This window comes from Spinacia oleracea, chromosome 4 (genome assembly GCF_020520425.1).
Source record: "Spinacia oleracea cultivar Varoflay chromosome 4, BTI_SOV_V1, whole genome shotgun sequence".
Lineage (NCBI taxonomy): Eukaryota > Viridiplantae > Streptophyta > Magnoliopsida > Caryophyllales > Amaranthaceae > Spinacia > Spinacia oleracea.
The window spans coordinates 155,555,748-155,573,792 of NC_079490.1; the positions used below are offsets into that span (position 1 = coordinate 155,555,748).

Consider the following 18,045-nt stretch of genomic DNA (forward strand, 5'->3'; position numbering starts at 1 on the left):
TCATCTCATTTATACGACGTCGTTTTCTAAGAAGCGCTAAACCAGTAAACCCCACCTTTAACCGTCAAAATACAAAACCCCTCTCTCTCCTCTCCACACTCTTTCTCTCTCTAAATTTAAGAAATTTTTAATCCCCAAAAAACAGAATTTAGGTTCATAATCTTATATTTCCATTTCTAAAGATATCCCATTTTTAATACACAAGATTTGCATTTCCAAATCCAATTTCAATTCTAATTCCATTCGAATTAATATTTTTGGATTTGGAATTTGATTAATTGACAAAGAGAAGAAAGGATCAAAGTCGATCATTTTATTTATTTATTTTTATTTTGGAATTTTGATTTGTGAATAATAATGGCGGATCAAGAAGATGAATTACAGATGGCGTTGAGGATGAGTATGCAGCAGCAGCAGCCAATCAGTTCTCCGCCGGAACCCAAGAGAAGCAAGCCTAGAGAAATGAACAATTCTTCCGCCGGAGAGCCGCCGTCGGAGGTGGAGAAGGAGTCACCGGAGTTGAAGACCCGTCGTATTCAGCGGGAGCTCATGGCTGCCGCGGCTGAGAAGAGGATGATGATGATGACGGGGACTATGTCGAAGACACCGTCACCTCCGAATGTGAGCGTAAGCGGGGCTGATGGCCGGAGTGACAGCGAGGTGAAGACGAGTGAGGAGGTGAAGGTGAGTGAGGTGAAAATGAGTGAGGAGGTGAAGGTGAGGGAGGTGAAGATGAGGGAGGATTTAGGGGAGGAGTTGTCGGTGGAGGCGGCGAATCAGCTGTTTTTTATGGTTTTTGGTGAGAGTGTTACTAAGGAGGTTCTTGCTCAGTGGACTAATCAGGGTATTAGGTATGGCTTTACTAATTCCTTCGCTATTTTACTGGTTTTCTGATTTTCTTTTGTACTGTATTTATTATGTTGGTTTTTGGGTGAATGGAAAATCATGGGCTATATTATACATTTATGATTGTATCTTATTATGTTGGGAAATGATTGTTGACGTTGATATACTGTTCAAGGATTTATTGAGAAAGAGTTGTGATTTATGTATTTTATGGTGGTATTGAAATTTTGATTTACTTGCAAAAGTGCATCAATGTTGATTGTTGGTGTTGAATTGTTGATGATCGTTGATATGTTGTACAAGGATTAATCAATAAACTGGTGGGACTTTGCATTTTATTGTGGCATTGCAAATTTAATTTGTTTGTGACAATGTCAATTCGACATGATTGAGTATTTCTTCTATACAACAACTCATGTTGAACCAGCATACAGCAGGGTTTCTGCTCAAGTTTGAGTTTGTCAACTTGTAAAGCGACTATCTTTCCGCAATGTAGGCAGTGTTTCACTAAGTAGGCCTTTACTTTTAATATTCTCTGAAGTCAGGCAAGTGCTTTCAGAGTAAGGGTCTAATAGAAAGACCGAAAGACCCTCACGACAACTGCGTAGGTAAAAGTTAGCCTCTTTGTAATATTATGTGTGTTGCTGACATTTGACCTTCCAGTCGCGCACCTCATCTTAGGGGGAATTGTTGTTGGAGGCATTAGGGAATAGACTAATAGTATAGGACTATTAGTGTAGGAGGTTGTGTTTTTTTAATTAGTAGAAAAGGAAAGTAAAACTCCTCCCCCTCTGGTACATATTAACAATAGCAGGGCCGGCTATTAGGTGCCCAGTCGGAGCTCAAGAACACCAATTTTTTTTTTTTTTTTTTAAATCGCTGGAAGATCTTTTAAAAAATAAATTTAATGCTTTCTTCTTGATTCCCTAGTTCCCTTGATTTCGCGAAAGCAGCATTTCCATTTAAACCCAAATTCTCCAAGTCTCTCCCATTTACATTATTTGATTTCCAGTAAAGTAGTTGATGCTCTCAATTATCACCCACCAAGAAATTCTATGAATTATATCCTTAATTGAGTGAATTCTTCTTCTTGTTTTTCGACAATAATGAAGAAATTATTTGATTTTCTCAAACAACTCATCTACAAGTATGTTGTATGTTGTCAATGGAAAATTTTCTTATACGCTTTATAAGGGCCTACTTTTGTACTTTGCACAAGGCCTCGTAATCGCCGGAGTCAGTCCTGAACAATAGCATCTTTCATTGAACTTTCTGTCCCATAGACCCTTCACCCCTTGCTTTATGCCCTCTACTCATTGATTATAATATAATACTTAGTCTGATGTGATCTTATTTTTTTTTCTTGTTTCTAGGAATACTACTCACTTATTTGTTGTATCATATTATGAGGGGATGACAGGTAAAAGATTTGTTGTTTTTGTTATCAGTTGAATTGATAGGAATCCTTATTGTAGGTTTAGCCCTGATCCGGAAACTTCTATGGGCCTGGTGCAGCACGAAGGTGGTCCATGTGGCGTGTTAGCAACAATACAAGTATGAGTTGATTTCTTGCTCATTGCAATAGTTGGCTCTAAGAGCCTTGACACTTTCATTCTGGGCGTCTTCATCTTATGATATTATAAATGATCTGTTGTAAATTTTGTGTATGCATGATTAGATTAAAGAAATACTTGCGTCATAGCATGATCAATCAGTATTCTTACTGTAAGGATCACAATGGTGTCAAGTGTTAAACTAGAAATTAGCTAGTTCATACGTCTAAATGTTTTCACATGTAATCCCTTTATCTTATTTTTTAAATCTGAAATCGCTGTTTTACTATGTTTTGGTTGTTTCTACCTGATGTCTGCTTGGTGTTTAGATACTAGAAAATTGGGGACCGTGGGGAAGTTTGTATCTCTTTCTTGTACGATAATGCGAATATTACTTGAAGCTGTGACTCTGTGAGCATGCTTGTGGAATTATGACCATGAAGTGCATGATGGCTTCACAAAAGCTTATAGAAAATCTTTGAGCCATCATTAGTATTCTTGAAATTTATCTTTGGAAAAGAGGTTTCTCTCTATTTTTTGCTTTGATAAGAAAAAGATGACAAATCCTGTAATATAAACCCCTTGAGAGAATTCTGTGGCTGGCATAGGTGTAGGAATTTAGGAAGACACACGAAAAGAAGATATTAGATGACATTCCAGATATTAGACTATGGACCTCTTTTCTTGTATTCTGAAATCAGAATTCCGGAGTTTGATCTTGACACGTTTTGCTTTCTCAAGATTGAGGTTACTTAGTGTCATATCTTCTCTTTTTCTGGAAAGGCCAAAGCTGGAAACGCAGATCTTATAGTTAATTTTTGTTGTGGGGGAATTATATTTACAAGTTCATGACCTCTTTCAGAGTTTGACAACCTCCTTTAGAATGGCACATCCAATTCCATCAAGTTGATTAGTCCGTACATTATCGATTTGGAATTTCATCTGCTACCAATAGTCTAATACTTCCTCCATTCCCCTAATATTGCAACAAGGGGGTTGAGCACAAAATTTAAGGAAGTGAGTGTGAGAGGTGAGTAAGGGACCAAAAAAAGCATGGGAGATACCCACAGAACCAAGAGTAAGAACTAAGGAGTAAGGAGTTTAGGAAATGCCAATAAGTGCAAATTAGGTATTTGTAGTGTGAAGGAGATATTGGATTTCCTTAAATAGAGATATTGCAATATTTGTGAAACTTTCTTAAATGGTATTGTTGCATTATTAGAGGAACAAAGGAAGTACTAGATAACCAGTGGACGATAACTAGGCCAGATATTATTTCCGAACTGCTTATTTATCATACGCAAGATGACTTGTAAATCTGTTGAGCTTATATCAGTTATTACTAGCTTGGACTCAACTCATTTAGTTGGAGTCGAGTTTAAAGCACAGATTGAGCTCGACTCTAGTCTCGCACGATCTGAGTTAGTTCTTGGTAGGATGGTTGATGTGGCTGATTTGACTAATTAATACCAATAAGTCAGCCATAAGAAAGTAAATCTTCATTTTATTAAATGCTACACCAAGAAAATTGGACAACAATCATACGAAGTATCTTTTACTAGTGATTTCATATAAGCCAGAGTGCTTTGAATCACATAACTCTATTTCTATATAGGTGTGCTTTTGATGTTGCATATGTATCTGCACTCATCGAATGTCTGTTTATCATACCAGTTATATGCATGGGATGCGCACGCTGATGTTGACATGCAACATTGGTAACACAAAATAGCTTTAAAGTATTAATACATAACTTGAAAAATTGACATTTTAAGTTTTTGACCAATGACCTTAGCTAACATCTATGAAGTGTAATAAATTAAAAAAAATTAACAGAAGTGTAGGTTCAAAAGCAAAATTAGTAGAATAGAAGGGGAAACAAATTACGGAGTAGTTAATACTCCCTCCGGATATTTTAAATGCGTCACTTTGACTTTGTCACTAATGCACTATTCATATGCGAATTTGATTTGGTTTTTTTACCAATATATACAAATGTTATTATATAAAATGTTGTTGGATTAGTCACAATACATATTTTCATAATATCAACTTTTTATAAGTTTTACCAATAGAAAATTAGAGATGTTTAATGGTCCAAATGATGCATTGACAAGTCACAAGTGTGCCGGTCCAAGTGATGCATTTAAAAATAACCCAGAGGGAGTAGTTTATATCATTTTATGTGGTCCGTTCTATATATCACAATCACAATCTCAATCTCACATTCTCTATCTTGTTCCAGTGCATTACTCATTCACTCAACCGAAGATATTTAATTGATTTTAGTTACTTATCAAAATTTTATTTTTAATTTTGCTAATTTTTGAGATGAATTACTTGAAAAATTGTTTGCAGATCTTGATAAATCTTATATTTCTTTCTTTCATAAAACGATGCAGAATCAGACCTTAATTTTTTTTTATTTCACAAGGGGACTTACATGCTTTGCATGAGACAATCTCTATTTCCATCAGGCCCTATGATGTTATCAATTGTCTTTGAATTACTTTTTTTCCCGCTCTGCGATTAATTATCCTTGATTTTTGCTCCCTAATTGAATTCGTTTCAATTTTGGTTGTAAATCAGTATTTTGCTTGGTTTTTGCTCCCAAATTGTAAAGTTATCTATTATGGTTGCAAAATTGAATTTTGTAAGATTTGAGGCATATTTACGTCAGTGATTTTTGCTCTTTAATTTTTGGTTGTAAAGTTTAATTTGATTGATTTGGAGTATATTTATGTCAGTGATTCTTTCTCCTTATTGCGAACCGTCTTTGAGGTTTTTTTTATCATTTTCTTTAACAATTTAAATGCAAAATGAATAGGGGCAAGTTAAACAATTCATGCGTGGAGACACCTAAATGGCTTATAGAATAGAGAAGAGATGTGGCGGTAATCTTTGTGCTGGCCAATAGTTAGATTCCTTGGGCCGACATGTGACCCAGGTATCAGTAAATCAGAGTTCTTTTTTTGTGGGGATCGGAACATAATTGCAAAGGATCAATCATTTTTCTACCACTTGAGATTCTTTATCCCCCGTTCGAACACATTGTTGGTTAGTTAATAGGTGAAGTGTGAGGAGAAAATATGAGAAGACAAGCTGTAAGGATTTCTTGTGGAACATGGTAAATTTCTTGGATTTCATACCTCTTTAGTGTTTTCGAGACTTTAACCAGCTCTGGTTACCCGGAAGCCTTTATTACGACAGAGTTGGTTTGATTTTTGATTGACCATTACTGAACTTTGATTTTTCATAATGCTCAAGTAGTCAAGTGCTTTAATCTTTTCTTCTCAGTGAAATCCAAATCTTTAACCTGTTTCTCAAGTCATGCCCTCATTCGATCTGCTGAGTGCTATATTGTCTCTTGTGTTCGTTCCTAAACTCTAGGTGAATGAGAGGCCTTTATGTGAGCAATTTTTTGGTAATGCTCTTTGTGGCTATTGGCTTCTTGGTAAGCTTGAGTTTTTGGTAGGTGTGTAGGTGGTAGTTTGATTTGGTGTTGTTTTATGGGTGGTGTACATACATTTCTTTGGTTACTTTTTAATACAATGCTTATTTACCAAAAAAAACAAAATATTTTGCTAATGCAATCAGATAAAAGACAAGGAAGTACAAATGCTTTTTTTGTTTCTATGTGATATTGTTACCTTTGTTCTCCATAAACAGTTGATTTTATTTTTAGGCCAAGTGAGTTTCTATCATGTCTTGAATGGCAGTTCAGAAAGCATATCATAGATTAAACAATTACTTTATGGTCTCAGAAAGACTGCCCTACACTTAAGTTTGTGGGAAGAGAAGGTGAACATAACAGTTGAACTTTGATATAGGAGCTAGGCTAGTCATGAAAACGTTGTTCACATATTGTAAGACATGTGTCCCAGATATCAGTAAATCACAATTCCCGGATATCAGTAAACCACAATTAAAGACAAGACTATAGTCTCTTCTTGGTTTTTCATTGGCCGATTCCCTGTTTAAGTTACATAAGACTGCATACTTGTGCTATCTTTCCTGCATGTTCTTCTGACTACACACACACACACACACACACTTCCGTTCCCGTAGCTAATATTTGAGTGCTATCTTATAGCCAACTTTGGGTTTTTGTTGTTATGGAGAGAAGCTGTTGCTTGTATTGATGGGAAGGGAATTCCGTGGGCATTAGAATTCAAAAAGTTCTTGACTATTCAATTTAGCTTTCAAATTGACCAAATATGTCACTGCATATGTCTTGTTTCTGTAAGGGATTTTCCTTGGATGTTATCTGAAGGGTGACATTAATTTTTGGATGGCTGAGTGTATTATTTATGTGCTGCAGTTTGTGATAAAAAGTTGTATGATGTCAAAAAAATTGAAATGTTGGCTTTCTTGGCTTTATGCTTTTCTTTCCAATTTTTGCAGGGGTTCGTCCTAAAATATCTTCTGTTTGTTCCAGAAGAGTCGAGCGATAATGCATCAAGAACATCACCGAGGTCTTGGAAACGTGAATCTGTTACACCAGAAAACTTTGCTTCCCTCTCAGAAGATATTAGAAAAAGGTGACAAATAGAAGCCCTTATGCTTCTAAGATTTCATGCTATAAGTGGTCCTGTTATATTCCACTGTTGTTTTCTGGATAAGTAAATTCTTCTTATAATCAAAAGGATGACGTGGCTAACAAAGAGAGGAGGACCAGACGTCAACCAATATCAAGCAATGATATCCCGTAGTATTTTTATACACGCCATGATAAAGTATAATGCACCATTTCAGAGCAATTTACTTGATGGTTCTCGTTCTCAGTTTTTTTTTCCTTTTTGAAATCTTTCCAACATAAGGCAATGATGCTTTCACTCCTTGATATATTAGGTCCGTGTTCATAATGTCCACAGTTCATAGAGATACTCAAACCTTCTTTAATTTCCAGGGCACTTGTCAAAAGTATGGCAGAAATATTATTTCGTTGCGGAAGTAATAAAAAGGCGGTGGTAGCAACTCTTGATGTCCTGGACCATAATGATGAAAGTGATGGACCGCTGGATGAGGTATGTTCTTGTGATTTCCTACAATTATGTAACCGCTACAGCCGAAAGGCGTGAAAATTTTACCCCTCTATGTTGTATTCAGTTGACGCTGTAATCTCTTTCTATTTCACAGATAATTTTAAGAGCTCTAGAAGGATTTTCAATCGAGTGTGCTTCAGATTTGCAGAAAACCCTGAGAGTAACTTCATATACTTCATCTGTCAGTGCCATGCAGGGGCTTGAGACAATGCTTCCTATGTTTGAAAGTCGTATGGGGGCAATGCTGTTCCTTATCTCAGCATTGCTTTCTCGAGGACTGGTATGCCTGTTACCTAGCCGTTTTATTTTATTAATTGATGTAGTATACCATCTAGTGCGTGAAGCCCCAAGGCGTCAAAGTTGTCTATGTTGGTTATGCGCCTCTTTAATTCTTTGTTGCATTCATCTTTTCCCTCTTTGCAATCCTGCATACTTGGAGAGGTTGGTGTCACAATTCAAAGAATATTTGAGTGTGCTCCTCAAAGAGCATCCTGTGTTTTATTTTACTTTTTGATGTGAAATGATTATTTATCTAGCAGTCTTATATTATGTGGAATCGAAAGGGAGTGGGAATGGTGAATACTGAATGCTGGGTGTAAGTCTGAGACGCTTAGAGCTGGATAACAACTATAATTTGTTTATTTCTTGCTGATTGCTTATTTTCTTTTGATAAGAAAAATATTAAGAGAAGGGGAAGAAAGGGGATTCAGGAGGACCACAAAGTTCACCAAAATGAGATGGGAAAAACTCCAATCATGACATACATTAGAGAGGATCAAGGCATGTATAATCCCTTGAGATCGAGCCTAGCATGAAGTTAAAAGTTTAACCCAATTCCATCAAGAAGCTGAACTGGAAATCCAAATTTGTGATATCCTTTCATTTCTTTTCAGCCAAATAACCCACAGAAGAGCAAACTGCCATCAAATGTCTGCTCTTTACAGGATATATTGGATCTGCAAATGGTTTAATTGTTAAGTTATAGTTTGATTAGCATACCCAATGTCAGCAACACCAAGAAGCCTTTCAAAAGGTCAGTCAACATATTACCATGCAAGAACAAGTAACTGAAACATCAAGATATGAGCATAACTTTACTGATTTTTTTGGGTGGAAGATGATATTTTACCCTACAAAACATCTATACAAACTTTTTCAAAAGGTGAAACTTGGTGTTTCACTTGTTTTCAGACTTACTTGCCAACAAGGGAATGGAAACAAGTTATTAAGATCATCAATTTTCAAGAATCACTCTTGAACTTCTGAAAATTTTACAAGATGATATTCTTGGAGTGGCTTTGCCACGCTTTGTACCTAGTTGATTTCTTTTGGTGATATTTGTTTTTCTGGGACTTAGGTGCCGACCCTTTGCTTGAACCAATAATAATAATAAACCTTTTTCAAACTAAATTAAATTTCAAAATCGTTAATGGTTGAACTCTATTCATCTATCCAAAGACAATGATTTCCAGTGTGGTATTATGAAATCATAAACTTTGTCAGATTTTGGATTTTCACTCAAAAAACTTAGATTTGAATACGAAGGTATTAATTGAAGAAAAAGAGATACTTGGTTGGGAATTCGTTGTTGAAACCTTCTTTCTTCACCCCTTCAATTTTCTTTTTATCGTCTTTCCCTCAATTCTATCTTCAAATAAATAAGGGAAATTGACATCAAATTTAGCAAGTCTACAACAAAATGGTTGATTTAAAAAAAAATTCTAGGTCAAAACTCTTATCTTCTAGTATTTTCAATTTCAACTTTTTTCTTGGATCTCCCCTCTTTTTTTTTATATATATAGTTTTTTTATCCCATTTTTTTCCATTCACATTTCCATGCTATGTAGTTTGGGATCCTAGCTTTCCAAATAAGGGTGCAAAGAGGAAAAAGATGCTATGTATGAGTCTCTTATACTCCCTCCGTCTCATATTACTCGTTACACTTTCCTTTTTCATCTGTTTCAATTACTTGTTACACTTTCAAATCAGGAATGGTCCCATAATTATTATATTGTCTCGCTCATCCCATTAACAAAAGTTTGGTTGCATACCCTCTCCCATTCAATTAAAAAAATTCTCACTAACTCCTATCACGTCTACCTTTTCAATAAAATAACATTTGATAACCAAACAACCACTTATCACCTAAAACTTTGTGCAAAGATAAGTGTAATGAGTAATGTGGGACGGAGAGAGTAGATGTCTATTAAGGGAATGCCTGAGGTTTTGACGTTTTGACGTTTTGATGGCTCTTGTGAAGTATCTATTATACCCTTATTAACGTGCTAAATTTGTTTAAATGAAAAAAAAAACTATATCTAGAAAAAAATCATTAATTTTTTTTTATAGAATCTTTCTATTCATTTAAAAAATCACATACTCCGTATTGTTTTACAAAATTACAATATTCATGCACGCATCACATGCAAAATCACTAGATATAGAATGGAGGATAAGTGAGTGAAACCAAAGTGTTAACAAGTTTAATTATTGTCTTGGATTTATTTAAAGAAACAAAGTGAGTGAATATCGGACTGAGTGGTTGGCTCCCTTAACTCCATTACAAGGTTTTCTTTTGAAGTCTACTTTTCAAAGAGAAAGGAAATTGGATTGTGAAGAGTGTTGGACAATCTGCGGAGTCTAGAAAAGAGGATACCAAAAGGGTGCTCTGTTGTCGAAGAGCAACATGGTTCTCGTCAACTACCTTATATCTTACAAAAGGAAAGAAGCATTACAAAACCTATACAAACTTCCATAGTCTAGTGTAGGAGACATGGACCTTTTTGAGATGCTACGTATCCATTCTTTTTATAATCATATCTCCTTCAAATTCAGTACATTGCCAAAGCCATTTGTCTTTTAAGGAGATGCTCTTAGACAACCAACTGTCGAACCCAAATCTTTACTCCACGTAGACTTGGACAACAACTACTCTCATAACGTATCATAATATTAAACCCACTTGGATCTTGCACTTGGAAGCATTTAAGGACTTGAAATGATCCTTGCCAACAAAAAATATCACGGGAAATACAAACAATTTACTTTTTTTTTATGATCACTTTCATATCTATGTCCCTCTTTCCTCTAGGCTAGCCTAATATTCCAACCAAGTTTTCTCTAACCACTAGGCTAGCCTAATATTCCAACCAAGTTTTCTCTAACCACCAACCTTCTCAGGTCCCTTGCCCCTAATCTCCGATTACCATAGGTGTCATTAAATCCTTAATATCCCTCGTGCAAAGGACTCGAGATTTAAATTCATTCCACAGTTATCCCCACCCTCCCCACCATCCCTTTGCTCTTTCCTCACACGAACTTGTAAGTTGAAGCCCTTTCTAACTAAAGAGGCCTTTGCTTGTTATCATAGTTGCCCCTCCTATAGTCAGGCAAACAGCCAAGGTGTTAGAATCCAACCTTCGTTTACTTGTATTTTGCTTATCTAATGCTTTATAGGCTTCTTAATACTCACTTCGTCCCAGTTTTGACAATTATGTCACATAGATTTAGGAGATAAGTTGTTGTTTGATTATCATTTTTTTTTTGGAAGAGTAAGTGTGAAAGGAGATAGTTGGTTATTATTTTATTGAAAAGTAGGTGTGATAGAAGATAGTGGATTATTTTTTTAATTGAATGTGCAAGAGTGTAGGACCCTAACTTTTTGGTAGTGGAAAGAGAGAGCTATTAAAATATTTGTGGTGTCTTTCCCAAAGTAGAAGTGTAAAAACTAATCTATGACAGGCGAAAATGGAAAGTGTAAAAATTAATTTTGGATAGTTGGAGTAGGTTTCTAGGCTTTAGATAGAATTATTACGTTACTGTCAACTCGGTGTTCACCGGTAGTTTGTAGCTTATTTAAAAATAAGCCTCTATGAGGAGGGGTAACGAATGGAATGAAAATCTTAATTTTCATCAATTGTTTCCCTTGCTTTATTGCTAGTGTTTTGTGATAGACCTTTATGAATATTGTGCTGCCACTCGCTCTGTAGCACCCAAAATCCATGGAAGTCCCGAAAACAGATACATGCTCATCGTTGGTCCCTCTTATCTGTTCGCGCACCCAAGGGCTTCGATCGACCCTTGTCCCTTGCTCTTGTCACCGATTGGCAAGAGTAGCCATTTCGAATCAAACACTCACCCGTGCCCCTACGATCCTCGAGACACTCATTCCAGCATAAGGCTTGCACCCTTGCCGCCAAAAGAGTTAGTACCCAACTCGAGGGAATTGGCTTGGCCAAGCAAAAAAAAAAAGACAAACTCGCTCATGCAAGAAAGAGGTATCCTCCGTGAACAATTTCGCTTTGTTAAGGGACAAACAAATGAGGCACTAGACAAGTGCGCAACACTGATGCCACTGTGGCGCGAGGAGGTGTGATGAAGATCAAACGTCCAGGACTATAGTGGCGCGAGAGACTCGAAGGAAGTTGGTAATTTTCTCTTCGACATGGAGCAGTACTTCAAAATTTGTAGCCGAGTGACGATCTAGAGGTGGGCAATGCGACCATACACTTGTCAGAGGATAAAAAAACTATGGTGGTGCTGGGATGCTCGGACTCGCCGCACCACCCCGCCGTACTGGTGTCGACACGACACGACGCGGGTGCGGACAGGACACGGTATCCGGACCAGACTCGCTATGGAAAAAATGGGCTCGTCTTAGGGTTTTGAAAACCTAGATCTGAAAATAGAGGCCTGAAATCAGGGATGTGGAGACCGAGACCTTAGGGCTTTTGGTCGCTTGAGAAACGCGAGCTCAATAGGATATTCGCCGGCTGGGTTGATGCTCTTGAATATGGGTTGATGCTCTTGAATATGGCAGACAGACTCCATGGACGTCGACCTCCATGGAAGTTGATAGGTTTAGGGTTTTTTTAAAAAAAAATAAGGAAGCAGGATTGGGAGTTTGGGACAGGCGTGGACAACTGTCAGCTACAATCTCCTCTTTAAAAGTGAATTAAAATAATAATAACATGGGATAATGGGCTTGCCAGCTGTTCTTATATATATATATATATATATATTTTTTTAAAAAATTTTAAAAATCACAAAAAAATACTAAATACTAATACAGTAATTATAAATATTTTTTTAATGGTTGTCGTGTCCCCGAGTCCTTATCTGGATTTTGGACGCTTCTAAAACGTGTCCCCGAGTCCTTGATTATAAAAAATTTCGGGTCCAACCCTTGGACCCGTACCCGAGTCGGACACCCGTACCCGAGTCCGAGCATCCTAGTGGTGGTGCACCAAGCACGCTAACATCGAAGCAGGAAAGATCAAGTAGATACATGGAGGAGTTCAAGAAGAAACTCAAAGATCAGTTCAAAGAATACTCGACTTGAATGTTGACATCGGAGACATGAATGAGAAAGATCACTTGTTCAACTTTTCACGGGCTGAAAGAATGAGCGCAATGTGAAGTTATGAGGGCAAAGGTTGATAGCCTTTCGATCGCTAAGATTGTTGCACAGCGACTACTCCGTGGGAGAGGGCCATAGCTCATAAGAACCTAGGGAGACGCCTACACGCTTGTGGGCTCGACTCCAAACTCACTCAAGAGCGCTCGAGGGTGTCGTCCAATTGTGTCGGGAAGTCCTGTCGTTGCCATCCATCAACAAGAGAATCCAAAATTGGCAAGTCCGTGGGAAATATTAGTAGGCTTAACTGCTTGTTATATTTAGATCCTCACAAATAGTGGGAGTGCAAACACAAAGGAGAGATTAATAACCTGCGTAGAAAGTTGTCGGCCATGACCGTTGAAGAAACCTGAAACGAGTAAGCTGAATTTGAAGAAGAAGATGAGCAACACCAGAGATTAGTGCATGTCGGTAATGCGAGTGATGAAGCCTCGGAAGTAGACAACCTTAGAAGAAATCTGATATCGGTCAGCAATGCGAGTGATGAAGCCTTCGCACCAGAAACGCAACAACGCTCGTGATGGAGCCCCATCACGAGGAAACATCCCTTCCTAGAAGCACCCTAGCATCATATATCCACCAACACGAGAGATGGATGGAGTCCTGCACCGGGCAAGAATCAAGATTTAGGACACCCCAATTTAGCGATGAGCCAAAATTGAAAAAATTTGTGGACACCTAAGAAGCATCAACTCAGGGAAGCAGTGCTCCACAAGACTTCCGCAGAAGCTCGCTCACCAGCCAAGAATAGTACCACATACAAGAAGACTTCTGTAACCACCATCAACCAACGGCGAGAGACTTTACAACTTAGAATAGGAAATTTTCCTTTATCTATTGTAATTCTTGTAAGTTGACGAGGACATCGACCACTTAGGTGGAAGAGGATGTTAGAATCCAGTCTTCTTTTACTTGTATTTTGCTTAACTAATGCTTTCTAGGACTTTTGTACTACGTTTCTAAGCTTTAGATAGAATTATTATAGTTTGTAGCTTATTCAAAATAAACCTCTATGAGGGGTAATGAATGAATGATATTCTTACTTCTCACCAATCATTGCCCTTGATTTATTGCTAGTGTTTGCTTAAGGTCTTTATAGATATTGTGCCGCCACTTGCTGTAAAACACCCAAAATCCATCAAAGTCCCGGCAGATGCATTTTCATCATCGGTCATATGCTTGTGCCTGCTGTGCACAAAAAATCCCCGATCTACCCTCCTTTCTCGCTCTTGTCGCCAGTAGGCAAGAGTGTTGTTTTGAATCAAACACTCGCTTTTGCTCGTGTCCCTACGAGCCGCGAGACATCATTCTGCATAAGGCTTGCGCAATTGCCGCCAAAATAGGCAAGAGCAAACCGCTTGATCTAGTGTCAAAACTGTCGTATCGTGACACATGGTGTATCCCCTTAAGTAGGCTGGTGAATTATAAGTCTATCAGAGGGGTGGAAACAGCAACAACCTCCCCTGAAAACTAGGGTTCTGGCAACTGCTTTGAAGAAACTTCTACATGTTTCAGCACTTCCGGTGAGCCTTAGAGGCTGTTGGTTGGCGTTTTCTTGCTGAGATTTAAAGGTCGGCGGTCAGTTAGTGTTGGCAGTGTATAAAAACGAGGCGCAGAGAGACATGGGTCATGCGCCTTTTTTTTGATATAGGCGATGCGATTTGTTAAGGCACAACTGCTTCAATGCGCCGCACCGAGGTGCATGTGGCATACCTAAGGGCTAAGGCACTGGGAAACCCATATGGGGCCTATCGCCTTGGCCTGCCTTTGCGTTTTTATACGTTGGATGCTAGCTGGCGACAAATACTGGTAGCTGACAATTGACAGCAGCTATCAAGATCCAAGGATACATTTATCTGCTTGAATGGGTTCTGAAGCTTCAGGTTTGCTGCAACGGTAGTGCTACCTGTTTACCAAGCCTAGAGTAAGCAGAATAACTATTGGGCTGGAGTGAATCCAGGGACGAAGCTACGTTGGGGCCCAAGGGGGAAAAGTTTTAATATAGAATTAATTCTAACAGTTATCACCGAGAATGGGGGTGTGTTGCAGTGGTTGGGAACTTGACGATTGATCCGCTTGGTACGATGTTCTATTCGTGACAACTGCAAAAAAAATTCCTCCTTGGCAGTTTTCACTTCTATTTTCCTCTTTTCTTTATTTCCTCTCATCTTACCTTTAATTTGAAGTAATTTCTTAAATTAGTTACTGCCTTGTTTTATCAAATTTTTTTTTCTAAGTTGCAATTTTTTTTAAGAGATAATATGAATCGTTCATTCATTATCATTACCCCATTGCCTCAAAGAGGAGGTCGGACGTATGCAACCTTACCCCTGCAATTGCAGAGAGGTTGTTTCCATAAGATAATATGAATATTTGTATAAAATAGAAGAAGTTAATAGTAGCATACTTAGCTGTCAAAAAAAAAAAAAAATAGTAGCATACTTTACGAATGAAACTTAACAACTACGTAAAAAATCCGGCCCCCGTCAAGATGTATTTATGGCTTCGTCCCTGAGTGAATCTGACCCATGAAAGAGAGCAGGGGGCTTCCATCCCTATACCCTTTGTGTAAGGCATGTCAAATGCTGGTGCACATCCATCCCGCTATAAACCATAACTCAACATGCCATTTTCAGTCAGCCCAGTGTTTGAGTTGGAAATGTAAGTTGATAGGGTGGACGTCTTCTTAATGGACTCTTGTGAATTTCTTCACTGTCCTTTTGACTCCTGAACCTCTGATGATGAACAGAACGCTGTCCAATCTCTGCCGAGCTACCAACACTTGAACCTTTGTCAATTAAGACAAGATCAACTGCAGATTTTTTTCAAGGCCCATAGTAGTTTGTAGCACCCATTGGCCTCCAATCCTCCATGCCTTCCTCAAAAACAACAAGGTCTTGGTCCCTTAACATTGTACCTTTTGCATTACCAAGATATGACTATCACCTTTTAAAAATCCAACCCACTTTTGAGAACATAAAGCACTCATTCTCTTGTGCGATCCAACTCCAAGCCGCTTGAGTGGTGCAAAAGAGCAAAGACACAGTCTCGTCACTGTTTGAACTTGATTTTTGAATACATCATCCTCACAAGTGTCTAGACAATCAACAACCAGAATTTGCTAAATTCTCATTGAGTCACCAATTGATTTCTAAAATTGACCTAAGCAATATTAATAAATTAAGGACGGGACCTGCTTAAATACAACAGCGAGAGAAAAAAGAGGAAGATCTGGGAGAAAGAATTGTTCCATTTTTCTCGGGGAAAGTGTTTTCAAGATGTTAAATTTTTCTGCTAACATAAATCTGACTTTTACTACACAACAATTTTATTTCACCTTCATTCCAAATGAGGAGATTCTAAGGAAAATTACTCTATGCTACCAGGTTTCTAGAAATCTGATTTCTGAATTATTCTATCATGTCAGAGCCCCTGAACATAACAAAATGATTTGTCCTTTCAACACCAATAAAACCAATCTACACACGCCCAAGATAGATGGAAGACTCACCAATCACACTGTCACAATCTCAAACAGATTTTACTTGAAAGGGACCTGGCCTACTTACAATACAAGAACAAATGGTTCTCTGTGGTCATCCATGCTTTTTTTTTTTTTTTTTCTCTTGCCACTTCTTGGTTTGTTGGGGATAGAAGGGGACAGTCTTGATGCTTATGCTGTAGTTTCACCCCACCCCCCTCTCCCCAGGTTTTTGTCTTCTGCTTATTTTACCTCCCAGTAGGTCTACTTTCTATGACTTGACTCAGCTTGGCCTAATCTGGCATTCACTTAAAACAGGAATCAGTTCAAGATGACAGGGATGATCCAAGCCTACCATTAGTAACTGCTCCCTTTGGTCATGCGTCGCAGGTAAATATTGGTCTTGCAAAGATATTATTAGTTTCTCTGGATACGTGCGATATGAGTAAAGTTGTTGCTAATCTTGAATAACATGGTGCAGGAAATTGTAAACCTTTTGCTGTGTGGGCAGGCTGTTGCGAATGTGTTTGATGAAAGAATAGACTTAGGAGGTGGCATGTTTTTGAAGGGTGTAACCACTGATGTGGAAGTTGGATTCCTCACCCTGCTTGAGTCCCTTAACTTTTGTAAAGTTGGACAACATTTAAAACGGCCAAAATTGCCGATATGGGTTGTGGGGAGCGAGTCACATTATACTGTTCTATTTGCTTTTCATCCTTCTGTTCAGGATGAGAATGAAATGGAGGAGAGAGAATCAAGAATTAGGAGAGCATTTGATGCACAAGACCAGAGCGGAGGTGGTGGCTTCATTAGTGTTGAGGGTTTGCATCAAGTCCTCAAGGAAACTGGAATAAACCTTCCTAATGATAAGCTTGACCGCCTTTGCAGTGCTGGCTTTATAGTCTGGAGTGAGTTCTGGCAGGTCCTTTTGGATTTGGATAGAAACTTGGGAGGTTTCAAAGATTCCTCGGGGTTAATGGGAAAGAAGGTGTTTGATCTCTACCATTTTAATGGGATTGCAAAATCAGTCTCAAGTGGGAACCAAGGTGAGACTCCCTTTCAAAGACCGCGGATTACAAAGCTGAAAGTCTCAGTACCACCTAGGTGGACACCCGAGGAGTATATGGCAGAGGCAGCGCCCCCTTCAAGCTCTAGTGGCAGTGAATCTGGTGGGAAAGATGCTGTTGTAACAGTTACAGAGCCTCCGCAGCATGCTCCTCTTGTAGACTGCATTAGAACAAGGTGGGCCCGTGCAAATTGCAATTGGACTGGGGATCAGCCAAGCATCGTTTAACTTTTATATGATGTGTTGGTTCCTTTCACCGGCTCTCATTTATATATTCTGGAGTAGTGGGCAGTCTAAAATCAAGAGTAATGAGTTGAGGATGCTTGGGAGGTGGGACTGTTATTCGCAGAGCACAGCTTTGGTTGAACAAACTTTTCACTGGTGGTGTTGGTTTGTGATACAGATAGGCACCAAATTTTCGTGCCCTGTTGTAACTGTCATATTTGATATTGCTTTCAATTTGTCAGAGTATTTCTGGGAAGAACTTCCCTGATAAATTTGTTAATAGATTGTGCAGATCCTTGGATGCATTTGTTAGCATAAGGGAGGTTTTCTTCTTAAAGCTGAAGAGGATGTTGTAGTTTCAGTAACAAAATTATTATGTATATTCACTGCCTTGGTCCCTTCTGCTTCTCCAG

General features: G+C 38.3%; 1 protein-coding gene across 1 annotated transcript; it reads left to right on the forward strand.

Moving 5' to 3' along the window:
- Positions 1-58: 58 nt before the first annotated feature.
- Positions 59-18,030, forward strand: LOC110797012 (uncharacterized). Its single transcript, XM_022002101.2, has 7 exons — positions 59-851; positions 2,322-2,400; positions 6,804-6,940; positions 7,309-7,426; positions 7,539-7,724; positions 16,660-16,731; positions 16,823-18,030. Exons 1-7 carry the CDS (start codon positions 358-360, stop codon positions 17,633-17,635), a joined length of 1,899 nt encoding a protein of 632 aa, XP_021857793.2. The 5' UTR covers positions 59-357; the 3' UTR covers positions 17,636-18,030.
- Positions 18,031-18,045: the final 15 nt, after the last annotated feature.

What these genes read in the sequence shown, in the direction of transcription:
- LOC110797012 (XM_022002101.2), top strand. Translation starts at nt 358, where the DNA reads ATGGCGGATCAAGAAGATGAATTACAGATGGCGTTGAGGATGAGTATG. An exon ending in TGGACTAATCAGGGTATTAG is followed by an intron (nt 852 to 2,321) that starts GTATGGCTTTAC and finishes TCCTTATTGTAG; the next exon opens with GTTTAGCCCTGATCCGGAAA. An exon ending in GCGTGTTAGCAACAATACAA is followed by an intron (nt 2,401 to 6,803) that starts GTATGAGTTGAT and finishes CAATTTTTGCAG; the next exon opens with GGGTTCGTCCTAAAATATCT.